Genomic DNA, 27,197 nt, shown 5'->3' with positions numbered 1-27,197 from the left:
CCTTGCTGAGTGGGCTCCGCCAGACCCAGGTGGGCACAGGAGCAGGCAGAGGCATCCACACCGTCCGCCTCCTGCCACTTCGTGGTGCCGTGCATCCTCACCCACCTCGGAAGCAGGGCCCCGTCCCCGGGACTGGCCGCGGCCACTTGCTGTGGCCTCCACAGCCTGGGGCTCCTGCAGCTGTGACGGAACCCCAAATCAGACCACACGGAGCAAGACGGAAGTTGTCTCCTCACCCCGGGGACACACTCGAGTAGGCTCTCAGGCCCTGCCGGCGGACCCCGCCATTCGGATGCTCAAACAGTGCGCAAACCCACCTCTGGACCTGTTTTCCTCCACGTCGGCCTTGGCCTCGGAGCCACGGACCCATGGGCTCACCCCACACCCCCCAGGGACGGGAACACGTCTTTCCAGTCGGTGCAGGAAGCCTGCGGGGAGCAGGAGGGGAGACCCCACGACCCCACGGGGACTGTGGGCCAGGCCTCCGGACCCCCCGGCAGAGGGCTGAGTTGATGTGGCGCCCGCGGCGGTGGCTGGCCCGGCAGTAAAAGTCGTGGTGGACGCAGAGGTGCCAGAGCCGGGGCGTCCGGGGAGGGTTGGGTGGGATACAGGGTTCAGGGGATGGGGGCAGCACGGCAGGGCGAGGGTGGCGTCCTAAAGGAAATAAAAACCACCTGGCTGGGGCGCCTGGGTGGCTCAGATTGGTTAAGCGTCTGCCTTCGGCTCGGGTCCTGATCCCAGGGTCCTGGGATCGAGCCCCGCATTGGGCTCCCTGCTCGGCGGGGAGCCTGCTTCTCCCTCTCCCTCTGCCTCTCTCCCTGCTCATGCTCTCTCCCTCTCTCTCTCTCTCTCTCTGTATCTCTGTGGCCCAAATGAATAAATAAAAAAACCTTAAAAACCACCTGGCATTCGTGCTGGCTCCCTGAGGACACGGGGACAGATCACCACAAACCAGCAGAAATGTCCTGTGGCACTTCCCGAAGCTCCAGGTCACAGCCCAGCGCGGCTGTAGGGAGGACCCTCCCCTGGCTCTTCCAGGCCCGGCGAGCTGGCGAGCCTCTCGCTCCGTGGGCTGTGCGCGCATCACTCCAGCCCTGCTCCTTGTCATGTGACCTTCTTCCGTGTGCCTTCTCTTGCGATGAGCACCGCGCTCACGGTGGATCGGGGCCCACCCGAATGCCCTGCTCTTAACTAATCACATCTGCAAAGACCCTATTTCCAAACAAGGTCCCGTTCGCAGAGACCAGGGTTAGGACTCCAGCACATCTTTTTGGAGGACACGGTTCAACCCATGACCATATTGCTCTGAAATAACAAAACTTGTTGAGGGATTAGTACCAGCGGTCCCCGACGTGAGCGGTGCCCCTCACTTAGCCGCACAGAGCTGAAGACCTTCCTGGCGGCTCCCAGGCGTGTGCAGTGGGAGTTCGAACGAGGCTGTTGTGGAGAAGCCACCAGGATGGGAGCCCGAGGCACGCCGCTGACCTCCTGGTGAAACTGAGGGATGTCATTTAAAACAAAAACAACCGTTTTGAGCCTCCCGAAGCCTTCCTAAGGGCAAACAGCAAATGAAACATCTATTCAAGAAAATCTATGCAAATCCATTAAGAAAGGCAAGAAGCACTGGTATTTGAACCAAGACGGCTCCAACCCCCAGCCAGTGAGGAGACCACTCCAGAGTCTGCGGCCAGGGTCGCAGGGCCCCCTGCCCCTGCCCCCGCCAGAGGGCTTTCCTCCCAGAGGAGCAGGGCTGTGGGCTTCCCCACGCTGGGCCCCTGGGAGCAACGCCAGAAGCTGGACACTTTGGGAGGCGAGCAGCCTTCACTAAAATAATCCAGCCAGCCACTAAACAAACAAGGGAACGACAGTAACAAGCCCTAGACTGGTGGCCGGGGTTGGGGGGGTGCCCGAATCCAAAGTTGCTACAAAATATTATCTGAAATGTCCAGTTTCCAATAAACAATTATGAGGCATGCGAAGAAGCAGGAAAGCATGACACAGACATCAGGAAAAAAGCAGGAAAGAGAAGCTGCCTAGGAGAGTCCCAGATGTCGGGTTTCACAGAAAAGGACTCCGAAGTACCCACTACAGATGTGCGCACAACGCTGGGAGAAAGCCTGACTCGGAGTGAAGGGGTGCGTGACGATAACGTCACACGAAAGACGCTGTCAGTAAAGGGGCAGAAACTGTGAAAAAGAACCAAATGAAGATTCTGGAGCCAAGAAGCACTGTAACTAAAGGAAAAATTCACGAACGGGCAGAAGAAAGAACCGGTTTACTTGAAGATAGATCAGTCAGGATTACAGAAGCGGAGAACAGGGAGAAATACAACGAAGAAAAACGCAGGGAGTCCTGCAAGAACCACAGCATCAGCGGCACCAACTTACGGCGGTGGGGGAGAGAAACGAGAAGAACTTTGCCGAAGACTAGCGGCCGATGTCACAAATCTATTGCCAGTAGTAGTCCTCATATCCAGGACGCGCGGTGGGGGATAAACGCGGAGACCCACAAGCTCACACGTCGTTGTACAAATGCTGAAAATCAGACGCGGAGAAAATCTTAAAAGTAGCAAGAGAAGAATGTGTCACTTACAAGGGACTAACGGTGGCTTCTCGGCAGAGAGCGCCGTGGGTGACGCATTCAGGGCGCTCAAGGGGAGAAAGTCCTGTCAGCCAAGAACGCTACAGTCAGCAAAGCCATCTTTCAAAAATGAAGGGAATGAAGTCTCTCCCAGCTTAAAAAAAAACACAAAACAACACAGAATTTGTTGCCGGCAGACAGGAAAGGACACTCTTCAGGCTGAAAGCAGGTGCCCCGGACAGAGACTGCGCCCACACGGAGGAACAGACTGCCCGTGGAGGTGACTGCAGAGCACGACAGTGTAGACTATTTCTCCTTTCTCCTATAACCAATTCAGAAGGCAGCTCTGTAAACCAACGTGTCTGTGACGTAACCTTGGGCCTATAATTAATGACAACACAAGGACGTGGGTGGGGCAAAGCTGGGTCCTGCTAAGGAAATGCATCCAGACGGAGAAGTCATACAATTACAGGTATTGTCAGTTCCTAACATTACTGCTCGCACCATATGTAACAATCGAAAACAAGGGGAAAGAGAATAAACCTACCTAGGACTAGTGCTCATACCCATCACTGGGATTAAGTTGGTATAAGTCTCAAGTTGATTGTGATTAAGACGCTACATCAGAAAAGAGTCAGGGCACCTGGGGTTAAGCGTCCAACTCTTGATTTCGGCTCAGGTCTTGATCTCAGGTCATGAGATCAAGCCCCACTCGGGCTCTGCTCAGCGGGGAATCTGCTGGAGATTCTCTCTCCCTCAGCCCCTCCCCCCTTGCACGCGTGTGCTCGCTCTCTCAAATAACAAATAAATGAAACTTTTAAAAAAAGTCACTTAGGCTTTAAAAAAAGCAATAAAGGGGAGACAGAAGAACAAGAAAGACATAAGAAAAGCAGACAAAAAACAGTAATAAAGCAGATGTAAATCCAACTCTATCAATAATGACACTAAGTGTAGATCGATCAAACGAGCCAATCAAAAGGCAGAGACTATCAAATGGACCAAAGCAAACAAACAAACAAAACCCCACGATCCAACTTTAAGGAGGAGACAGGAGGTGCATCTTGGGTTCAAAGGCACCGATGGACCAAGAGGGTGGAAAAGGTGTATCATGCAAAAAGCAGCAGGACACGAGCTGCAGAGGCTCATTCTGATGCCAGACAAAATGGATTTTTAACACAAAAAGCGTAATTAAAGATGAAGAGGGATGTCTGATAATGATAAAAGGGCCAACCCATCAGGAAAACACAACAGAGCTCCCAAATACCTGAAACAAAGCTGAGGGAAAGAAGAGAGAAACAGAGTCCCGCACTAGGAGCTGGAGACGCCAAGACCCCACTTTGCACGTGGTTCTAGCAAACACACCCAAGCCCAGCAAGGAGACAGGAGACCCGAACTGCAGCACAAACCATGAGGCCTGTGGGATAGCAGGAAACACATCCTTTTCAAGGCGATGGAAGATTCTCCAGGCTATAAAACAAGCAGGCGCCTAAGGCCATCACACAAGGAAGTGAGAGAGGGCTATGGAGATGGGGCCAAGGCTTGGGAGGGAGGTGATGAGGACCCTGGGCAGATGGGGCAGGTGAATTGGAGGAAGGTTCTGGAGATGGGCTAAATACGGGTGGAGAGAGAGGACTCCAAGTCCTAGGAGGTGGGTACCAGGGACAGAGACTGGTTCCTGGTGAGGAGTCCCTGCTCCAGGTGTGGAGGGTGACGATCATCAGGTGCCATGCTGGACGGTGTGGCTTTGACCCTGATGCCCTGGGCAAGTGTCCAGGGGAGGGAAGTGGACTGATTCATTGATGACTGAGGTTTTAGATCTGCTGCTGGTGCCTGGACTGGGTAGTCAGGCTGAGTTTGGGCAGGGAGGCCAATAAGAAAAGGCCTCTGCCATGTCTCAGAGAAATGGAGTGGATTAAAGAGATACTTTGCAAGTCAAAGCCCAGGGTAGAGTCTCAGAACCCTGAATTCGTGGATCTCCGAGAATACCTACACCAGAAAGGAAGGTCTGAATGTGCTGACACAGATGTCTAATCAAAGGGAACTCCTTCTCTCTCAACTCCAGTGCCAACGGTGAGACTTGGCTGCACTGGCGTTTTTAAAAATCTCAGCCCTTTACTTAAAAGTAAATAACCCCTCCATGGTTCTGATTTCTTGATAATGCCCATCTCCACGCTCCAGCTGGATGTCAATTCCCCAAGCACACTTCCTGGCATCTCTGATCAGCCCAGGTGCATCCTCCCTGCGGGTTAGAGGGTGCCGTCAGGAAGGACCCACACCTGCCTGTGGAGAGGGGCCAGAGGCTCCCTGTTCCTGCATGGAGAAGTTCAGCCCCTGCTCTGCTTTGGAATGTGCATCCAGCACGGACAGAGCACTCACACTTCACTCGGGGTGTCTGAGGTGACGTCCAGGGGCGAGAGCAGCACCTGCTTGTCCAGTTGAGGAACAGGAAGAAAGTGGGGGAAGGGGTGCCGGCCAGAACACTGGCCCACGAGCCTCTGCCCCGGGCAGCCTGTGCCGAAGCCGCCCCGGAGGATGCAGCCCCCCGGGCCAGGCGCGTCTCCCAGGCGGGCAGCGCAGCCCCAGCCAGCCGAGCTCTGTGGGGTCCTCCTGACCCTGTGCCCGAGCCCCGACAGCGCGGCCCGCGCCTCCACAGCTCTTGGGCTTCAACCCCGAACCCAAGCCACAGGATCGCCCGGGGCTCCAGAAAACACTGAGCAGGGTGGGCGACACTCCAGGGCGCCCCAAGAGAAAGGATTTGGCATCCAAAGGGATTTTGAAAACGGCGAGCGTCTCTGCGTGTATTCGCCCCAATAATCCGCAGAAACAACAGTGACCTAAAAATAGTCTTGTTTTCTGTCCTAAGCTCCTTTTAACTTCGTTAGTCATCACCAACCCTTAAAATAAAACCCGTGTAACGTCCCTCCTGGTAGCAGCTGTAAACACACCGAGAGGAGGCCGAGGACCGAGAGGCGCGAAGGCGAGCGCAGGGCCGCGGCCGCGGGACGCAGGCCGGGGGCCCCGCGGTGGCCGCGGTGGCCGCCCGAGCCGGACACGGGGGCGCGCCGGCCTCGGAGCTGCCGCCGCCTCCGCAGCTCCCTGCGCCCTGGCGCACGGCCACCGTGGTCCCGGCAACGGCATTAAACACAGGGAAACAGACGGGGATTCCGTCACCGGGCGGGGGAATAAGGAGGGTATTGAGAGCAGGCAGGAAAGGCGCTTTTCTGGATGGAGTGAAAATTACTTACGAGAGAGGAGGAGGAGGAGGAGGAGGAGGAGGAGGAGGAGGAGGAGGAGGAGGAGGAAGGGATGAGGAAGTGGGGGGAGGCGGAGGAAGGGGAGGGGGAGGAAGGGGAGGGGGGAGGCGGAGGAAGGGGAGGGGGAGGAAGGGGAGGGGGCGGAGGGGAGGCGGGGAGGAGCCCCTGGGCTCGGGAGGCCGGGCTGGGCGCGGGTGACAGCGCGGTGGGGCGCGCGGGAGGGGGTGGGAGTCAGTCATTATTTTACTGCAACTTGCCTGACCTCCCTGTCCCCCTCCCCGCCCCAGGTGCGGGGCCACTAGGACCCGCGGCAGCACCCTCTTTGGAGGGGCGGGGCGAGGGCGGGGCGAGGGCGGCGCGGCCCTGGCGCCCCCTGGCGGCCTCCCACGCAGGATGCGCGCCCCTCCCCCTCCCAGCCTCAGCGCCTTGGCGGGGTCCCCCAGCCTCGCGCATCCCGAAGCGGTCCCCCAGTCTCAGCATCCTCGCGGGGTCCCCCGGGCCCCGGGCATCCTGATGGGGTCCCCCAGTCTCAGCATCCTCGCGGGGTCCTCCGGGCCTCGGGCATCCCGAAGGGGTCCCCCAGTCTCAGCATCCCCGCGGGGTCCCCCGGGCCCCGGGCATCCTGATGGGGTCTCCCCAACTTCGGCATCCTCGTGGGGTCTCCCCGGATCTCAGCGTCCTCGCGAGGTTCCCTCCCACCCCAGCTATGGTATCCACCCGGGGTCACCCTCTCCCTGGGTCTGGGGCACCAAGGCACCTGCCAGGCCCAGTTCACCGCGTGGGAGCAGATCTACAGGTAGGGACAGCTAGAAAGTGTCCTTACAGCCACCCAGACACCCGTGAGTGCGCGGCGGCCCCGTCCCCCCCCCCGCCCCCGCCGCCTGGCCGAAGACGTGGGTGGAAAGAAGGATTTCAGTTCTGACCCCAGCGTGCTGGATAACTCCATAGACGGTGGTGGTGACGTGGGCACCGCTTCCGCTGGGCACCGTCCTAGTCCTGTTACTAATATGGCACCGATTAACCAGCGAAACTCAGCGGACGGGTCAAATGTTGCACGGCCCCCCCCTTCCCCCAGGCCCCGGGGGCATCTGGGGCACCCACAGGCGTCCCGCAGGCCTCCTGGGTCCCCGCGGCAGACACAGCTTTGCTTTGGGGTTATTTGAAACGACATGAGGGTGTCGCGCAGCAGATTTATGATTTTCAGACACCAGACAGTTTAGCCGCCCTAACGCTCAACCCCTTGCGTCCAAGGCCAACACGACAATACGGTCCGGTTTGGCCCGGGAACTGCGCCGAGGAGAGGCAGGAGGTTTTGGGAAGTGTGAAGCGAACCGGCGGCGTTGCGGAGCCTTTCCCCGGAACCAGCTCTCAGCCTCAGACCCCTCCCCCGTCGGTGGGAAGCCCCGGAGTGGCGCCCGCAAGTGCCCCAGGCCCTCCCGGGGCGGCCGGGCTAGCGGCTGGCAGCCCGGGGCGCTGCGCTCTCGGTTCTCCCGGCCCCCCACCCCCACCCCCACCCGCGAGCTCACGCAACAGGCAATCTGGGTCGCTCAGATATTTACAGAGTAAAAGTGACAATAAGTCCACGTCCCGGGACTGCATGCAATCTGTTAGCAATTTAGCGGGATGGGAATTTCCTTTCTCGGGCCTGCCAGGGGAAGCGCTTTTCCAAATTTCCACCGCGGGGGAAGCCTGCGATTTTGCATAATGACTTCAGCATGCAGGGCTCTCTAGGCCCCCCCGGTCTCCTGCTCCTTCCGCCCCCTCATTAAAGCAGAGTGCGACTCCCTTAGGACACGGCCGGACCCCGGCGTCCGGGCCGGTTCGATCTCCGGCCGCGCCCGAGTCGCCCCCCGCGCGCCCCGCCCCCCGCGCGCGCCCCCGCCGCCCCCCGCGCGCCCCCGGTCGCCCCCCGCGCGCCCCCGTCGGCAGCCGGAGCCGCCGCCCGCCCCCAGTGCGCCCAGCGGGCCGGGCGGGAAGCGGCCCGGCGCGGGGAGGGCCGGAGCTCGGCGACTTGTCCGCGGGGCCCTGCGCCGGCTCGGGCGGGGGCGTGATGTCACGGCAGGGAGGGGGCGCGGGAGCGGCCGGGCCGGCGGGGAGGCGGGGGAGGTGTTTTCCAGCTTTAAAAGGGCCGGAGGCAGAGCGCGGCCCTGCGTCAGAGCGAGACCGGGAGGACTCCGAACTCGCCGGCGCAGTTGGCGCGCCGGATCCGGCGGCCGGGCGCGGGCACCGGGGCGCGAGAGCACACCTCCGAGCCCCCGCCACGCCGCCAGCAAGCGCGGGCCCCAGGGCCGCGGCCGGGCCCGCCGCGCGCGCGCCAGCCCCCCAGTGACAGCTCTCCGGGCGCGCGTCCGCCGGGGCAGGGGGCTGCCCTCCCGGGGGACCCGGCCGGGGCGGCGGCGCCGAGCGCCCGCGCCTCGCGCTCCCCTCTCGCGCTCCCTGCTCCTCCTGCGCCCCGCCGCCGCCGCCGCCGCCGCCGCGTGGATGCCAAGTACCAGATTTCCAGCCCCTTCCAAGTTTCCACTCGGCCCTCCGGCCGCAGTCTGCGGGAGCGGAGAAACTTCGGGGCCCGCGCCGCCCTCCGGCGGCACCATGAAGTCGGCGGAGGAAGGTAAGCCGGCCGGGCCGCCCCCCGCCGCGGGCCCCGCGCCCGCCGCCCGCGCCCGCGCCCGCGCCCCGCGGCGTCCCGGCGCGGCCAGGGTCTGCCGCCGGGAGGGGCGCGGGCGGCGGGCGCGCGGCACAGACTGGGAAGCGGTGTCCCCCTGGTGTTCCCCGAGCAGCCCTGGTTTGAGCGCCTTCTTGCCAATAGGTGTCTCCTCTTCTCCAGCGCTGAGCGCAGCCTCGCGGCGGATCCGCGGCCGAAACTCAGTTCAAACGCAGGCGGTCGGGGACCGGGCGAGGTTAGGGCCGTCACGACCGCAAGAGACGCCTTGCGATGAAGTGAGGTTTCTTTGGGAACGAAGCCGGGCCGGTTTCGTCCCCAGGGGGGCAAGGCCACCCTGTGGCTTCGGAGACCAGCCACGCGACGTGAAGTGGGGGGTCCGCGCCCCTCCCCGAGCCCTGCCGGGGGCGGAGTCTCTCCCCGTCCCGGGGGCCGTCAGGCTGGTGGCGCGACCCGCAGGGCTAAGGGCATCAGACGTGCTGTCTGGACGCAGCCCCTAATTCAAGCCATTTTGCAACCTCACAGACGTGAGTTCCAGCCGTAGGAAGTGATTCAGGACAGCGTGAAAAGGGACCGCCAAGTTGCACGCCGCTCGTTGGTAGTCACGAAGGTGCATAAGTGTCTGTCCCAAAGCCACTCCCGACAGTGAGCCTCGCAGAGTCCCCTCACCCCACCCACCTGGCCGAGCAGCCTGGAGCTCCCCCCGGGGATGCTCCTGCAGGCGTCTGAAAACAGCCTCCGCAAGGGGCCACCGACATCCCGGTTAGGGATCGGGATAGCAAATGCGCCCCAGAAACTGGGAGACATCTTTCCAAATGCCTCATCAGTGCGGGAGGATTTTATTTAAATTATTTTAAGAAACCTGGCAAACTTGCCAGTGTGTAGTGAGGACTATTTTCCGAGGGCAGACAGGCTTCTGGGGAGCAGCTGCTTCTGGCACCTTCCTGCTAAGGGCCCCCAGTGGCCCTAGAACTGCTGTCCTCCAAGACGGGCAGCTTGGAGAAAGTCCTTGTCCCTAACCGGGATGAGCCCCAGGTGTACCCTCAATAAAAGGAGATCAGTTATTTTCTCCATATTTTGTATCAGTGAAGGAAGAGGTATGTTTCTTACCATTTCATCCCAGTTTAGGAAATATTTAAATGTAAGCAACAGGTAATATTTATGGGACGAGCTCTTGCTATTAGAACAATTTCTAAAAAATGTGCTGAGGTTTTGGTCTTAACTTCTTGGACACCTTTTTCAAAGTCTGCCCATATATATATATTTTAAAGATTTTATTTATTTATTTGAGAGAGAGAGTGAGAGACAGCATGAGAGGAGAGAGGGTCAGGGGCAGAAGCAGGCTCCCTGCTGAGCAGGGAGCCCGCCAATGCGGGACTCGATCCCGGGACTCCAGGCTCATGACCTGAGCCGAAGGCAGTCGCTTAACCAACTGAGCCACCCAGGCGCCCTGCCCACATATTTTTTAACACTGCTTTAAAAAACGCAGGTCTTTCAAAGTTTAGATTTCTTGACTTGAACAGTCGGTGGTCCATCCCGCAATAATCTCTTCTTTTACAAGAAAAAAACCATCTAGGGGGTGCTGGTGATTCTTCCTGTTTCCTACTTAAGAAAGTGCATTTGAAAGGGCCTCTGCAGAGGTAGCGCCCAGGTGCACTGAGTAAACTCGGTGAATGTGGGGATGTTTTCTAAAAGCTGCAACATTAGGCAACAGAAAGTGTGATGGAGTCCTTCCCAGACCCAGGCTGAGGGGATGAGAGGCGCGCGGCTCCTGCAGGTCAGCGCCTGCCTGGCCGGGCGCTGGGGGACGTGATCTGTCCTCTCCCCAAGGCCTGACTAAGGCATCAGCTGCCCATGTGAGAATGTGCTCGATGCCCCAGCACTTCCCTCGAGTCTAATGAGCATCTGGGTTGAAGCTCATTAAGCACTGTTGTTTCTGAAGGCCCTGTGCTTGTTTTTCCGCGTGGAGAATGCAGAGAAATGCAAGGCCTTGTAGGTAGCCACCCACCCACCCATTCCGAGGTTGCTCCACACAGAATGCCCCAGGGCTCTCCAGAGCAGAACAAAGCGCGCTCTGTTCTCCCGACACTTAACTTCGTGGCCTTGTTTCCTAATCCAGATTAGAAAAGGCCGCGGTGCTAGCGCCCTGCTCACACCCAGCGCGGGGGCTCTGTGCGCCGTGAACACCCGCAGCCGCGAGAGGAAGCGCCAAGCTAAACATCTTCATCGGGACAGGAGCGTCTGCTGAATTGGCAGTAGCTCCAAACCCGGTACCAGTTGGAAGGCTCGGCAGTGCTGGCGGGGGGGGGGGGGGTTGCTGGTGAGAGGAGCAGTTAGAAAACTGGCCTGCGCATCTGGCTACTTTGGTTGGGGATCCGAAACCAGGTGGGGGCAGCTCAGCCTTAGGCAGAGCGGGGGCTGAGCCCCCATCCCCGTGGCCAGGTGGGAACTGGGTGGGCACCTGTGCATGCAGAAGTGTGAACCCACTTGCTCTCCAACCTTGAACAAAAAGCTGCAGTCTACAGTGATGTCAAGGGCTGTTACTTCCATGTAAATTTTTGGTGGGGATTAGAGGCGGCCTCGGGGAAAACAACTGGAAAGAGAAAATGAAGTGCTGCTTTTCAACAGAACAGACTCTATTTGCCCGAAGGTCAGCAAAAAAGCTAACTAAAACACAACAACCCTCCAACATACATCTCAAAGTGAGGACTATTATTAGAAACTAAATCAGGCCAAAGTGAACCCTAGTTTATCACTGGAGAAAACCAGCCATTTGCAAAGGGTCCTGGGAGAGAAGCATGGTGGGGGGGGGCAAGTGATTTGCAGGTTATTTGCTTCCGGAAAGAGCAACACCCGCAGGGCCAAAGGGCCTGCAGGGCAGAGAAGAGGGCGCGTGCTCATCGGCAGCAGAGTGCAGAAATGGACGCCTGGACCCCCTTTTTCTCGAGTCCCATGAAGTCGTCCCCCTGCTGTTCCAGATGTCGGCTGCGCATGGTGCCAAGACACTGGGGGCAGTCAGCGCAAACAGCTGGGGGAAAGGACGTAAGGCAAGAATGGTGCCGGGCCGGGCCTGTACCGACCGCTTGCTGTGGCCAGGCTGCTCCGTGTCCTAGCCTCGGGTTTGCATGCCCCGCACTCAGCCTCTGCAAGCTCCGCAGCTACCTGTGGACACGTGCGAGCGCGGACGTGAATCTAAGAGGCTGCGGGGCCACAGTGAACGGGGTTCCAAGGAAGCCGCGTGGCCGCTGCCGGAGCTCAAAGCGCGGTGGCTGCGAGCACCGGCGCAGCCCCGCGGTGCGAGGGAGAGCATTTCCAGCCCCACGGGGACTCCCGTTTTCCTGGCACTTTCGGGTGACGTGTTTAGCCGTGGGGCTGGGAAGGGGGCGTCGCTTGCTCCGAGCGGCAGAGCAGCCTACGGGGCCGGCGGGCTGCCCCGGGGTTGCGGGTCCGCGCTCGGGCGGACGTGCACGTTGTGGACTCAGGCCGCAGCCGAGGCGCGCTAACTGCGCGCGCCGAGGAGGCCCCGCGCCCCGAACCCCGTCCGCAGCCCCAGCAGGCTCGCTGCAGCCGGCCCTCTCTCCGGAGCCAGTCTCGACCTTCGCGCCGCTGCGGGGCGTGCGGGGCGCGCGGGGCGCGGGCGGGGGTCCCACCCGCGGGCTCTCGGCCCGCCCCCCGCCCCCCGCCCGGGCCGCCGGGGCGCGGGCCGGGGTGCACGTGGAGGCGCGGGCGGGGGACGCGAGCGAGCCGCGTGCGCCCGGCTGCCCGGCTGCCCGGAGAGTTTATTTAAAACTCGGAAGCCCGCGGCCGGGGAGCCGCTTGTTTGTGTCAACCCGGAAACGGCAGGGGGGCGGGGAGGGGCGCGGGGGCGGGGGAGGGGCGCGGGCGGGAGTCACGTTACCCGGGGACGCGCGGCCGGGCGCCCGGCGTAGCCGAGCCGGGGCGGCGCGACCACAGGTGCGGCGGCCGGGGCCCCGAGGCGGGCCCGACCCCGACCCCGACCCCGACCCCGACCCCGACCCCGGCCCCGGCCCCGGCCCCGACCCGGCCCCGGCCCCGGCCCGGCCCCGGCCCGACCCCCGCCCCGGCCCCGACCGACCCTGACCCGGGGCCCGGCCCCTGACTAGGCCAGGACTCCGGCCCCGAAACCCCAGACCCCGACCTAAGCCGGCCGGGGCCTTGACCCCAGACCCCGGGCCCCGGCCCCTCCGCGGACCCCAGCCCGACCTGGCCCGTCCCAACATGACAGGGCTGGAGGAGGACCAGGAGTTCGACTTCGATTTCCTTTTCGAGTTTAACCAGAGCGACGAAGGCACCGCGGCTGCCCCAGGTGGGTCGGCGCGGGGCCGGGGGCGGGGGGAGGGCGAGGGGTGCAGGGCCGTGGGGTGCTGTGTTGGCGCCTGCAGGGCCGGGGCTGCAGGGCTGGCGATGGGGCGGGGTAGAGGGACGCAGGGGCGGGCGCGCGGTTTGGACGTGCGGGATCGGGGGTGCGGGGACCTGGGGTGGTGTCTGGGGGTGGGTGCAGGGCCCCCGGGGGGGCAGGGGTCTGGGCCTGGGGTGCAGGAACCAGATGAAGTCAGGGCCGGCTGGCCTGGGGGTGCCCTGCCTCCAGGACCCTGGGGAACCTACTAAAAGGGATCGGGTGTAATGGGCAGTTGTGGGTGAGTGGGAAGGGCCAGGCTCTGGTGTGTTGCTCAGTGCGGACGTCGGGGTCAGAGGAGGCAGGTCCCCTGCCTGTGGGTCACACGTGTGTGGGGTCTGTCGAGCAGTCCTGCCGGAGGGCTGTCTCCTTCAGGGTGCTGGCATGCTGCTGACACCAGGGGACACGAGTGTCCAAGGCCCTGGACTTGGACACTGTCGAGGGACAGGTGGTGAGCGGCCATTGCCAGAGGGCAGGAGGCCTTGGAGCCCCTCCAGACCTGCCCCTGAGCACCCTTGTGCCCCTGGCCCCTCCCAGAAGCCGCGTTAAGTGGAACCAGCCCTCAGGGGCTCGGAGCCTTTTTCTCTTTCATTTTCTCTTCCCTGCAAAAATAAAGGTTTCAGTTAAACAACAAATAAAGGAAACCTCCAGGCTTCTGGAGTGGATGCTCTTGAGTAAGGGTGTGAGCTACTGAATAATCCCAGCCAGCTCGGCGGCCGTGTCTGCGGGGGTGGGTCCGGGTGGGGGAGACCCCAGCGCTGGCCCCCCACCTCTCCCTTCTGTCCTGCCCACGTGGCGGAGAGTGAGGAAGCTGCCCACGGCACACTTGGCTCGCACACGACGGCGTCTCTGTGGTGATGGTATAATATTTTCCATGTCGTTCACCACCCCTCTTTTAAAAACTGTAACGTCCTGTTCATTTTTAAAAAATAAACGTTCCAACCAGGCAGAGGCTGCCTGAATTTTGTTATCCGTACCCCAGCTTCGTCTTCGGCGGCTGTGGGTCTCCAGGCCTCCGGGGTCGGCGGGAGCCAAGGCAGTTGTCTGGACCGGGATGGAAGTGGAGAAATGGTCCCTGGGGCCTTCTTGCTTTCCTTCCCCGGGTCCGGCAGTCCGTGCTGCTCCCTCAGAGCGTCCCATCAGAGGATTTTCATCCCCCGGGCTCCGTGCTCTTAGCAGGTGTCTAGGGAGAGGCGGGAGGTGAAGACCACTGTATGGTGTGAGAGCCTGTCTGGACGGGCCTCCCTCTGCGGTCCTGGGCCCTGTGGCTCTCGGGGACCGTTCCTGCGCCCTCAGGGCTGCTGCCGTGCTGGAAGGCTGGCGTGCACAGGACACAGGCTCTCTGTGGCTTCCGTGACTGGGGGCTCCCAGAGCCGGGGAGGGCCTCACCGCCTCCTTGTGCCTCCCAGAATGTCTGCTCCGAACTCCTAACTGATCCGTGAGCCAGTAACATTCTTAAGGCTGCCTTTAATCATCTTGGCTAAGTTGGTGCCCTAGCCCCAGGCTCCCGGGGCGGGGGCACAGTCCAGTGAAAGCCTCCTTCAGGAAGGCCTCCAGGATCCGGGCACCTGGGGCCCAGCATTCACCAGGCTCTGGGAGAAGGGAGGCCTCGGGCAGCTTGGAGACAGCTCTGGGCAGAGGAGGCCAGGCAGAGAAAAGAAAGGCTTCTTCCCCTCGTCGTGTGTTAGAAATTGCTAGAAAACACTCATTTTTTAACATATTTTTTCTGAGAGATATTCACGTTTTCTTCCTTCATTTTATTAAGATTATTTTTTAAGAGCAGTTCTAGGGTCACAGCAGAATCCAGAGGAAGGTAGAGAGCTCTCCCCTAGACCCCCTGCCCTGACGCACCTCAGTTGCCCTGTCATTTAACACCTGCCCAGAGTGCAGCACCTGTTAACTGCGCAGGACCTCCGTGGACGCGCCATTTTCGCCCACAGTGGACAGTAGGGCTCACTCTCGGCGGTGGGAGTGCATTCGGGCTTTCCCAAACGCACGATGTCACGTATCCGGCGTAACACTACCTACAGAGGAGACTCACCGCCCTGGAAATACCCCGTGCTCGGCCTGCACATCCCTCCTCCCCCCGCCAGCTCCCGGCCACCATGGGTCTGTACTGTCTCAATGGTTCTGCCTTTTCCAGAACGTCTTAAGTTGGAGTCTTACAGGACGGAGCCTTTTCAGACTGGCTTCTTGCCCTTGGTGAATCGCACTCAGGTTTCCTCTGTGTCTTTCCCATGGCTTGTAGCTCATTTCTGTTTAGTGCTGAGCAATATCCCATTGTCTGGATGCACCACAGTGTATGAATCCATCACCTTCCGAAGGGCGTCTGCAGTTGCTTCCGGGTATTGGCGATTATTAGTGCAGTCTCTTCTTTTTGTTTTTATTAATTATAATATTGTATTGTAATTATTAAATATCAAGTTAATTATCACATTGCTGTATTAAGTTGTTACATTAAATTCTCCAGCCCTTAATGGATGATAGAAACGGCTTCACGTTATTTCTGGAATGAGCCTGGGTATAAATAAGTGAACGGGTGACTCACGCTGAGTCGGGCCGTGAAGCAAGGTAACACGGCCTTATAGATTATACCGCACACGGGGTCAGGCACTCTGTCCAAGGACACGGGAGCCCTGACCGCGGCGGCCGTGCTCACTGGCGTCTGTCACGGTCCCCCGGGGCTGTGAGCGGCGTCCTCTGCTGCGAGGAGTCAGTGCGGGGGGAGGGGTGGGGGGAGCCTCTGCGCACACGGTCACTCCCGTCACTGCGTCCCCCCTCAGGCCTGTGGCACCCCCAGGGGTCGCGTCTTCCCTGGGGCTTCAGGGCTGGAGTCCGTCCTTTCCACAGTGCTCGGCAGCAGCAAATAGAAACCGTTAGTTGAGAGAAAGAAAAGTGAATTTTTAATAATTTGCCCCAGGGCTGGGCGAGAGTGCTGTTTGCTCTCCCAGGGCCACCTCGTGTCCCCGAGGCCACGGTCCCGGAACCCCGTGGGCAGAAGGCTGGCTGGGCGGAGGGCGTCCCTCTCCGGAGAGGAGGGGACAAGGAGGCCCGTCCCTTCGGTCTCAGGAAATAGCTGCTCGCTGTGGGCTGGGAGGCGGGCGTGGTCCTGCTTCCCACCGCGCTCCTATGTTCTAAGCGATTTTTGGCCCCAAAGCTGCCAGGGCTGTTGCCCTGGCAACTCGGGAGGAAGTTGGCCAGGCCTCTGGGTCGGAGCTGGACTGTCCCCAGCAGACAGGCCGCCTCACGCCCCGAGAAGGCAGGTCTGCAGCTGGGCGCCGCGGGCGGCCCGTCCAGTTCACGCAGAGAGGGGGCGTCTTTGGAGGGACCTTTATTCCTGACTCCGTGCCCAGCAGTGTGTCGGTGATGGGAGGAGACCGGGGTCTCTGGTGCCGGGGACTCGGGGAGGGTGGGCCCTGCACCCAAGCAGGAATCTCGGGGGGCACCCTCCACTTGCGGGACAGGCATCCACACGCGTCCTGTGGGCAGTCCACCCCTACAGTTTGTCCCAAAGTTCCAGAGATGTTCTATCCAGGATGGTTATTTGTAGGACATTTTAATTTTGTATCTTTATCAAGGAGCACTGCAGCTGATCACAAACAACTTGGATGTTTTTTAGTTCTTCAAAAACAGGGAATGAGAAGGTGGAGGCCTGAGGTGACAAGATGTGTGTAGAGGATGCCGTCAGGGCACCCCGTGAGCTCTGCTGTGCAGGGGGGCATTGTCAGGGCACCCCGTGAGCTGTGCTGTGCAGAGGGGTGCAGGGGGGGGGCGCCGTCAGGGCACCCGTGAGCTCTGCTGTGCAGGGGGGCGCCGTCAGGGCACCCCGTGAGCTGTGCTGTGCAGAGGGGTGCAGGGGGGGCGCCGTCAGGGCACCCGTGAGCTCTGCTGTGCAGGGGGGCGCCGTCAGGGCACCCCGTGAGCTGTGCTGTGCAGAGGGGTGCAGGGGGGGCGCCGTCAGGGCACCCGTGAGCTCTGCTGTGCAGGGGGGCGCCGTCAGGGCACCCCGTGAGCTGTGCTGTGCAGAGGGGTGCAGGGGGGGCGCCGTCAGGGCACCCGTGAGCTCTGCTGTGCAGGGGGGCGCCGTCAGGGCACCCCGTGAGCTGTGCTGTGCAGAGGGGTGCAGGGGGGGCGCCGTCAGGGCACCCGTGAGCTCTGCTGTGCAGGGAGGCGTTGTCAGGGCATCCCGTGAGCTGTGCTGTGCAGAGGGGTGCAGGGGGGCGCCGTCAGGGCACCCCGTGAGCTGTGCTGTGCAGGGGGCGCCGTCAGGGCACCCCCGCAAGGCGTGGACTGAGGACCCGACGAAAGGCGAGGTGTGCTTGTTTCTGGAACTCACAGTAGTGTGTGATGGTGTGACGAGGCCGTTCTCCTGGCCCGAGTGATCTTTCTCCCGGCGGGTTGTTGAGCCCCCGATGGCTCCGTGCGTTTCTGTGTGTCCCCCACGGCCGCCCTGGCCCTGGCCGCTGACGCAGTGCCTCCCAGCTGCTCACTGTAAATAGCGCCCTGCAGCAAGCTCTGGGCAGGAGTGTGTTTTGGTTTTGGGTTGTGTTGTTTTGTTTCCACTACCTGGGAAATTCTCATCCCGCTGCCTGGTAGCTTCGCGGTGCCCCCGGCGGGGACGTCCGCTCGGGCCTCTTGGAAGATAGGAACTTGCGTCCCAGCTGCTCGGCTTCTCCATCCAGCTTCGTGTCCTGGGGTTCAACCCCAGCAGATGCCAGAGGGGAGAAGCCGGGCCGGGCATCTCAGTTTGTGGGAGCCCGGGCCGCTGCATCCGCCTGCCGCGCTGGGCCCACGGAGGGCAGGTGCCTGGCGCAGACGCTGTTGGCTTCGGTAGAAAGGACATGGATATACCTTTCTGGTGGTTGATCAGAAATGACAAAACTGTCTGGTTCTGAAATAAATTCTTTCTCAGAATAAGAGGAAATCCTTCTGATAACTCTGGCATGAATTTGCCGGGCGCTGGACCAGCCTTGGCGCCGCACGCATCCTCCGCCCACCCTGGTGTCCATCCTCAGTCCCTAGAGCACCTTGCCCGGGGCTTTGCGACTCCAGGGTGGACATGTGAGAACCAGGAGGTAGGGGGCAGGTCATGTCTTCAGAGGATGAGCCGCACTTTTATTACTGGTTAGTGCAGTGAACTGTTTTGAATACGTTCTCCATGATACTTGCGTTAACTGGGGCAGTTTCTTTTGTATTCACCTGCGCTGTAATTTAATGAACGATCCTTGGCAAACAGCCAGGCGGCAGAAAGTGACCCTAACGGGTGCTGAGCACTTTAAGTGGCTCCTGATGTGACGTGAACCAGCCTGAACATCTCGGGATAGTTAAGAAGGTTACTGGAAATATCTTCATTCCATGTAAATGTAATCCTTTGAGTAGTGAAATAATTCAGATTTGAATACGTTTTAGGTGTGTAATGAAAGCAAACCGGGTGGGAGTGGGGAGGGAGGGCAGGGCAAGATGCCTCCCGGCGGGGAGACAGCACCCAGGGCCCAGCGGGGCGAGCTGGGACCTCCCTCTTGTGTGTGTGTTTGTTCTAGAAGAGAGACCTTTATTATCCAGCAGCCTCCAACTCTTTGGTTGAGTGTTCGTAATGAAGTTCAAGCATTTAAGGCTTTCATTTTGTAATTTGTTTAATTAAGGAAAAGTGAGGTTTTTTTTTAAATAAAAGCTTTATGCTTTTTTCTTTTCTCATCGAATTATGATTATTGACAGACTGGTTTACGTAAAGGCCCCTCTTAGGAAGTTCTGGGAGTCGGGGGGCCCTTTCTGTCCTGCACCCTGTGTCCTCCAGACCCTTGAGAAGACTGTGTTCATGCACCACTGGTCAGACCCGCCTCACTCTGCCTTTTCACCCAGAACCCCCAGTGCCCCCCAGGGTCTGTGCCACACTGTGCAGTTGGAGCCTCGGACTCGGGCCACCCAGGAGCAGGGGCTGAGTCCCGGGGGCAGCTGCTGGGGAGGCCCCCAGACCTGCTCCACCGATTGCTAGGATTTGTTTTTTAAATCTTGGGATTACCTTCCTGCCAACCAATGTTAGTGCAGCCATGGGCTCAGCTCTCTCTTTCTCTTCTAAGTTGATTTTTAACTTTTTAACTAGTCTTTACGCCCAATATGGGGCTCAAACTCACAACCCCGAGATCAAGAGTTGCACGCTCTTCCAACTGAGCCAGCCAGGCGCCCCATCTCTTAAATTGTAGACACACACAATACTCTTCTAACTGGGGCGGGAAATGCAGGGATCGGTCCATTAAACCTCCCTGGAGGTCGGACAGCCTGGGAGAGTCCTGGGAGCTGGGGAGGCCTGGGGGCCCATCGCAGGGGCATCACGGACTCCTTGCGGGCGTGGCTTCATGACACACGTCTGTGCTCCACACGGCATCTCATGGTCCCCACCAGCCTCACGCCTCGTGCTTTGTCCGCCGTACTTGGTGGTTTCTCTTTAACAGGCAAACACGTTCTTCCCCGGATGCTAGGTCCTCGTCCTCCCACAGGTACAGGGGCTACAATGCAGGGCCCACAGGACACGTGTTCACGCTGGCGGGGGTGGGCCAGGGCCTGGGGCGCCTCGTCTGTCTGGGAGGGTCTGGCGAGGTTGCCCCTGTCCTTAGGACGATGGCGCCTCAAGGTCAGAGCTGCTCGGGGAGGAGACAGGCCGCACGCCTCACAGCTGCTGCTTGGACGCCCCCGCAGACAAGGCAGAGCCCCTCGTGCCTGTGGGCTCTTTGGGGGCCCCCGGGGTGTGTCGTCCACCCCGAAAGCCAAAGGGGAGCTGAGCCCACAGCAGAGCGGCACCGTGGTTCTCTCTCTGTGGGCCCAGGAAAGTGTGTGTGGCCAGCACAGGGTGACAGCCGCCCTGGCGGAGGTGGCCCCCGGGGGTGCTGGGGGCAGACACGGAGCAGGAGGGGCTGGGCTGGGATGTCGGCCAGAAAGGGGTGTGCAGCCTGCACCAGCCGCTGTTGGGAAAACGGGGGTTCGAGATGCCTTAGCGCACATGGCGGCCCAGAAGGCGGGAGTTGGTGGCCAGTCGTGAGCCAGATGCCAGGGATGGAGGGAGGCGAACATCTCTTTAACTCAGCTCTAATTACACATCGACGTGATAAAGTTATCTGTTGAAGTCAACGTCCTAAATTCTGGCTTCTGAGTGTGTAAAACAAACTCACTCACTTCATTAATATCCTCGGTATTGGCCCCGTGATGACAGGATGTGCCCCTCACACTCAGCCCGTCGCTCCCTGTGCCGGTCGGATCGGTCACGTCTGTAGGGGTGTGCACTGTACCTGTACATACATGTGTGCTTGTGCGGGGAGGACGTGCGTGGAGACGTGTGTATGAGTGGAACTACGTTTATGTACGGTCGTGCACTAACGTGCTCAAGGCTGGAAATGAGGAACTCTTGGTGGAGGCGAATCTCTCCGACGCCTTTCAATGAGGGAATGGTGATTAGCGTTCATGCCCCTGCAGCTCCTGACGGGTCCCGTGTGTGGGGCAGACCCTCCCGAGGGTCGGCCTGCCTTCTGCGGGGCCTGCCCCCCCTGTGCCCCCGCTGCCCAGGTCCCTCTGGACGACGCCCCATCAGGCGCCTGTGTGGTGGTCCGTCAGGTGCGCGGGTGGGGAAGTGTTGAAAGCAGATGTGCGCAGGTGGCCCCGTGGCCCCCAGGCCACCTGTTCCTGAGGAACCTTGACCTTCTCTGTGAAGTGCCTCTCCTGGGTTTTTAACTCCTTGTTTGATTTTTACAAAGCCTGTAATTTTATTTTTATTTTTATTTTTTTAAGATTTTATTTATTTATTTGAGAGAGAGAATGAGATAGAGCATGAGAGGGGGGAGGGTCAGAGGGAGAAGCAGACTCCCTGCTCAGCAGGGAACCCGATGCGGGACTCGATCCCGGGACTCCAGGACCATGACCCGAGCCGAAGGCGGTCGCTTAACCGACTGAGCCACCCAGGCGCCCAAGACTGTAATTTTAAACTTTCGACGGCGGTGTATGTGTTCAGGCTGTCCGTAAGCATGTGAGGGTGTGACTGGAGTACCGCAAGCGCCGGTGAGCGTGGGACATGGTCCCAGGGCTGGCGGCATGGGGGCAGGTGGTGGGAGGCCCGGCGCCCCGCCTCCCACGAGGGCCTGCTGCTTTCCTCGCGCCCCCTTGTCGGGGTTCCTGCTTGCTCCACGCTCCGTGGGAGCAGATGGGGGACCACCACTGGAGATAGGCAGCTGGGTCGCTGGGTGCATGAGCTCGAGGGCTTATCCAGGCCCAGCCGTCCTGAGGGGACCACTTCCTGTCCCTCGAAGCTTCTGGTCTGCTCCCTCTTTGGCAGGACTCTCTCCCCCAGGGCATTTTGGCACAGACGCTGAGCATCTGGAACTCTGATGCTCTCTTGGAAAGGGGGCGGGCCTGTGTGCTCCCCCCAGGCCACCTGTGAGGGGCCTGGAGGAACACGGGCAAACAGGTTTTCCTGGGGGCTTTCCGAGCAGCAGAAGCAAGAACTTCTTGATAGCAGGGACTGTGAGAACCTGATTGCCAGAAGGAGCGGCTGAATGGCTCCTTCTGGAAGTAAGCGACAGCAGACGTGGACGCCGGTCTGTTTGGGGCGCGAGACCCGTTTCTGTCCGTAAACGCGGTGGGGTTTGAGCCAGTGCCCTGAGACCCTTGATTTCCCGCGGCTGGTCCGTGTGGGTCTCTGGTCGTGGCACCGCGGAAGGGAGCCCTGTCACGGAACCACGTACCTTCAGGGCAGTGTGCTGGGTGTCGGGTTTCCATGTGCGCTTCCATTATTTAGAGACTTGGAACACTCTTCTCTAGGTGCACGGTAATGAGGTACCAAGATGTTGTAAAATGTCTTTGCAAATAGGAAATCCAGAAATGTGTTTTTTTTGTTAAAAATTACTAATTATGCTGGTAATGATTTTTAAAATATAGCTTATTGAGGTTATAATTAACATATAATGATTCTTAAATCTAGCTGTGCATCAATGTTCTCTGCTTTTTTTTGAAACAGGGATTCCTAGGCCATGAACTGCCATCAGAATTTACATGAGAGAGACCCCAGAATCTGTTCCTATCTGATCCTTGAGGTGTTTTCTTTGTAGCTACTGATTAGGGCACCTTGACAGTGATTAGCTTATTAAATCTCTGTAATTGTCCAGGTTCCTATAGGTAAAACCCACCCATTCATCCATCCACCCACCCATCCCATCCACCCATCCATCCCATCCACCCATCCATCCCTCCACCCATCCATCCCATCCACATTTCCATCCCTCCACCCACCCACCCATCCATCCACCCATCCCTCCATCCACCCACCCACCCACCCACCCACCCATGTATTCTTCCACCCATCCACCCATGCATCCCTCCATGCACCCATCCACCCATTTATCCACCCATCCCTCCACCCATCCCTCCACCCATCCACCCATCCATCTGTCCATCCATCCCTCCATCCACCCATCCATCCATCCCTCCATCCACCCATCCATCCATCCCTCCACCCACCCATCCATCCATCCTTCCACCCACCCACCCACCCATCCATCCATCTGTTTAACAAATTGGGGACCTTTTATGTGCCAGGGCACAGTCTTAGGCTCTGAAGACAGCCATGAAGCAAAGTCAACTAAGGCAGGCAAAGGTTCCTGCCCTCACAGAACTTATTTTCTTCTGGTAAAAGAGAAGATGGACAAGATGATGCTAAGTGTTGAGGAAGAGATAAGCTGGGGAGGATGACACATGGGTTGGGTTGGGGACTGAAATCTGGGAAGGTGGCTGGGGAAGGCAGTCTTTGAGTGAAGAGAAGAGGGAAGGAAGGAGGGGGGTGGTTCTCTAATGGCAGGACACTTGGGGCAGAGGGAAGCCAATGGAAGCCTGAGGGTGGTCGGAGGGGCAGTCGGTGCCCTTGTGCTGGAGAGCAGGGAAGGGAGGATGGGTACGGGCCTTGTGGGCCGGGGGGGGCCCTTGGGAGCAGTACGAGCCGAGCGGCGTTTCAGCGGCTGTGTCCTGGGGTCCAGGCCTGGGCGTGTGCGGTGCCGAAGGGCTCACCAAGCTGTGGGTGTATTTTCTGATGACTGGCCCCTCACGCCATCTTCTTCTCTGTCCCCTTTCTAGAGCACTATAGTTACGCGACCTCTAGCATCAGCTCTGCTCTGCCTCCCGGCTCGGCTCGCCCCTCGCTGCCAGCTCCATGCCACGACCTGCAGACCTCAGCGCCAGGCATGCCGGCCGCTGCAGCAAGTCAGCCCCCGGGCTATGGGGGGGCAGTGGACAGCAGGCCCTCGAGCTGCTTCCTCTCCTCCGGCCACGTCCGGCCCAACGGGGCCCCCGCCCTGGAGAGTCCTCGCATCGAGATCACCTCGTACCTGGGACTGCACCACGGCAGCAACCAGTTTTTCCACGACACGGAGGTAGAAGACGTCCCTCCCGGCTCCCAGCGACCCCCGTGCACGGCCACGCTGGGTCTGCCCGGCCTGGAGGCCTACCGCGACCCCTCCTGTCTGAGCCCGGCCAGCAGCCTGTCGTCCCGTAGCTGCAACTCCGAGGCCTCGTCCTTCGAGTCCGGCTTCTCGTACCCCTACGCGTCCCCGCAGACGTCCCCGTGGCAGTCGCCCTGTGTGTCCCCCAAGGCCACGGACCCCGAGGACGGCTTCCCCCGTGGCCTGGGGGCCTGCGGCCTGCTCGGCTCCCCCAGACACTCGCCCTGCACCTCGCCCCGCGCAAGCGTCACGGAGGAGAGCTGGCTGGGGGCCCGCACGTCCCGGCCCCCGTCCCCCTGCAACAAGAGGAAGTACGGCCTCAACGGCCGGCAGCTGGCCGGCTCCCCGCACGCCTCGCCCACGCCGTCCCCGCGCGGCTCGCCGCGGGTCAGCGTCACCGACGACACCTGGCTGGGCAACAGCACTCAGTACACCAGCTCCGCCATCGTGGCCGCCATCAACGCCCTCAGCACCGACAGCAGCCTGGAGCTGGACGGCGTCCCCGTGAAGGCGCGCAAGACCGCCCCGGACCACTGTCCCTCCGTGGCGCTCAAGGTGGAGCCGGCGGGCGAGGCCCTGGGGGCCACGCCGCCCCCGTCCGAGTTCCTGCCCGAGGAGTTCCTGTCCTTCCAGCACATCCGGAAGGGGGCCTTCTGCGACCAGTACCTGTCGGTCCCGCAGCATCCGTACCAGTGGGCCAGGCCCCGGTCCCCGGCAGCCCACGGCAGGTGAGCGAGCGCGTGCCCCGGGGCCCCTTGCTCCTGAGGCCTCTCCCGCTCGGGCTGGCCGCCTCTGGCTTCAGACGCACCTCCACTCTGCCTTAGCGCGTGCGGCGCCTCCCCGCGTGTGTCCCGTCCAAACCCCCCTTCTACGAGGACGCTCTGAAGACCTCGTCCTCCCTGAATAACCCTCCTCGAGGTCCCGTGCCCTGACCCGCCGTGTTCCGAGGTGCGGGGGTAGGACGCCAGCACGTGAATTCTGGTGGGGACAGGCCAGCCCCTAACAAGGGCTTGCACCCACGTGCACTCATTTTGGGGGTCTTTTTTAATAAAACCAAATGCCCCCTCTCCTGTTGTGTGTCTGCCTCCACCGCTCCCCCGTTTCCTTTCTCCCGCCTAATTGCTGCCACTGCTGGGTGCAGATGGGGCCTCGGCTCAGCGATTCCCCAGAGCGGCAAAGCCCGCTCCCCGCAGTCGCTCCCGCAGGCGGCCCTGCCCGCGTTTGGAGAACAGCACGGCGGCCCGGTCCCAGGAGACGGGCGCCCGCCCCCCGGCAGTCTGGCGACGGAGAGCTCAAGCGTGCTCCCAGCGCCGCGGCTCGGGTTGTTGATTTTTCTTTCTAGCGGTGTGCAGGCTGGGGCCACTCCACTGGGTCCACTTACTCAGCCCACTGTTTTTATTTTTAACTAAACAGCTTTCCCAACAGGTGGGCCACTAATGACCCCTGGCAGAGCGCTTTCTGCTCCAGGACTTTTATCAGGCATGAAAACATCCTCCCCTCACGGGGTGCACCCCCCCGCCCGGGAAGCACACATGCTTCTGAGGGCGGTGCCGGGTACCCTGGGCTCGGCCTTTTGTTTTTCCTGTGCCTTTGTCGTTGGAGGGCCTTCTAGAAGCAGCCCTGGGGAGAGGGACCCACGGGTTCTGGCAGTGTGCGCCCCGCGGTGAGGGAAGCCAGTCGGCAGGGTGACTCGATGCAGAATTTGCTCGGCTCTGCTCAGAGCCTCCTTCCACAGCGAGGGCCTGTGAGGCGGGCACAGCTGTAAGGGGGTCATTGAGTTGTAGGTTCCGGGCAAACGCAGCTAAACCTTCTGAAAGTCTGTGGCAGAAACCCAGTGGGAGACTGACAGTTTCTAAAGCAGTCAGACCACGGTCAGGGCCACCTTCGCCTGAGGCGTAGACTAGGAGTCAGTGAAGAGAAAGCGCGAAAGCAAGGATTAACCCTGATTTCTCTTGACTTGCGTTAGGAGGTGTCCACATTTCTATCCCAACTTACGCTTTCGTTCTCTAAAGCTCAAGAGCCTGGTATATTCAGAGGCCTCACCAAAAAAACGTATCTCAGCACCTGGCTTTAATTCATGAACGTGGGAATTTAACCTGTTTGAAGGCATTTAAAAAAATTTAAAAGAATAGTTTATGCTCACTGTAGTCTCCTTATAATTTTAAGTAAAAATAAGACTATTTCGAAGCTAACTGTCTCAACAAACGGGTTCCCACATTACAGGTAACGACCACCTGCGTTTTCAGGGACCGTGAAGGCCACTGTCACTCAGAACGGGCCCTCACTGGACCCCTGCGGTCAGACCGCGTGTGGAAGGGTGGCTTCGTCGGTCAGCCCTGTGTGTCGGTCTGTGCTCGGGCTGCGGTCACAGTGCCACATAGCAGATACTGTTTGCCGTGGTCCGAGCTTTGGGCGCCAGGGGGTTGGCTCCTTCTGAGGCCCAGACGGCTGCGTTTCTTCTGGGCTTCTGTCTGTGTCCAGATGTCCCCTATGTACAAGGACGCCAGCCGCTGGACCAGGGCCCACCTGGTGACCTCGCTGTAACGTGACCCCGCGTCCAGACTCGGTCACATTCTGAGGTCCTGGGGTGAGGACTCCAACCCCTGAATTTTGGGGGACGCAGTTCAGCCCAGAACACCCAGCTTCACTTCTGCATGAGGACGGCAGGCTACCTTTAACAAGGGCCCATCGCCTCCTCTTTGGAGGCTTACTCGGCCACGGGGCGTCTGCGGGGACTCGGCTGTTCCTGGCGGTTTGCCGTGGGCGCAGACCAGATGAGTCTGACTGTGTAATCGGGACGCACGCCACTGTCTTTGTCTGTGTTCAGAGTTTTAGCGGTCATCGTGTGGTCCCGGGGATCTGCCCCCGTCACAGAGCTCCCCGGTGGGGGCGGGGTGGGGGCAGCGGGCGCCTAACATTCCTGTGAGCTCGGCGAGCAAACAAAACCCGCAGAGGCTCCCAGCTTCCCTCAGGAGGTGGGAAGCTAACCTTTCCCCCTGTTTTGGTTCCACATTGCAATGTGTTTCCTGGTCCCTTGTTCTGTTCCGCGAGGCCCTGTCAGCTGGTGCCCCGGGTCAGCTGGGGCCAGGGTCAAACGAGAGGTCAGGGCGTTGTACCCGCAGGCAGGGGTGGTCCCACCAGACTTCCTGCCCCACTCCTGCCCGCACCGAGGACGTCAGCAGGGTCTCCGCTGTGCAACCCCAGGGCCGCGTGTTGAACAATCTCCAGAATCTGGATGGAGGGTTTGTCACCCATCTGCCTTTCCTGTCACTGCCTGAGCTTTTAATTCCGTCCTCCCAGGGAAAGGAGCTTTTTAATGAAAAACGAGCAGCAGTAGCCTTTCCCGGGGACTTTGGATGCTCTGGGATCTTTTCCCCGTGGGGTCTTTCTTATCCATACGGCATTTATGGTGGCCCCTCTGTGCAGAGCATTCTGATAGGCCCACAGCAGTCAAAAATGATACCTAATTCTTACTGCAGTTGGAGAAATTATGTTGTTCGCGAAACTAACCACAGTATTTGATAAAACTTTATAGTTTTATGGTTTAAATTTCTTTTAGAGTTTAATAGAATGATACTTTTTGAAGCTTGAGAAATGCCCAGAAATCGCAGTGACATGGTAGAGCACCCCCAAAACCCAGAATCGTGAGCTTTCTATTTTAAGTCCCTTCAGAAAGGAGAGCGTTTCTGTGCTGATGATGTCCGTGGTAACAACCCACTTCCAGGTCAGGCTTGACCAGGCAGCTGATGCGTGTGCGGGGCGGGGGGGGGGGGGGCGTGGGGGAGGCTGCGTTTGCAGGGGCGGGGGGGGGCCGG

General features: G+C 60.1%; 1 protein-coding gene across 5 annotated transcripts in view; it reads left to right on the top strand.

Moving 5' to 3' along the window:
• Positions 1-7,919: 7,919 nt before the first annotated feature.
• The window catches only part of NFATC1 (nuclear factor of activated T cells 1), a 110,560-nt gene continuing 91,282 nt past the window's right edge, over positions 7,920-27,197 (top strand). Inside the window, exons 1-2 of one of the 5 annotated variants that reach the window (XM_045886520.3) lie at positions 7,920-8,442; positions 23,018-24,110. In XM_045886520.3, coding sequence (XP_045742476.2) covers positions 8,316-8,442; positions 23,018-24,110 — 1,220 coding nt within the window. In that variant the 5' untranslated portion in view covers positions 7,920-8,315. Of the gene's footprint in view, positions 8,443-12,477; positions 12,821-23,017; positions 24,111-27,197 lie in introns of those variants that run through there. The other 4 variants (XM_045886521.3, XM_045886522.3, XM_045886523.3 and 1 more) reach the window with 4 other exon arrangements.

This window comes from Mirounga angustirostris, unplaced genomic scaffold, assembly GCF_029215605.1.
Source record: "Mirounga angustirostris isolate CCGP_5_RB_7025 unplaced genomic scaffold, mMirAng1.0.hap1 SCAF_14, whole genome shotgun sequence".
NCBI lineage: Eukaryota > Metazoa > Chordata > Mammalia > Carnivora > Phocidae > Mirounga > Mirounga angustirostris.
Note: the sequence above shows the minus strand (reverse complement) of the source record. Positions and strands in the feature narration are given on the sequence as shown.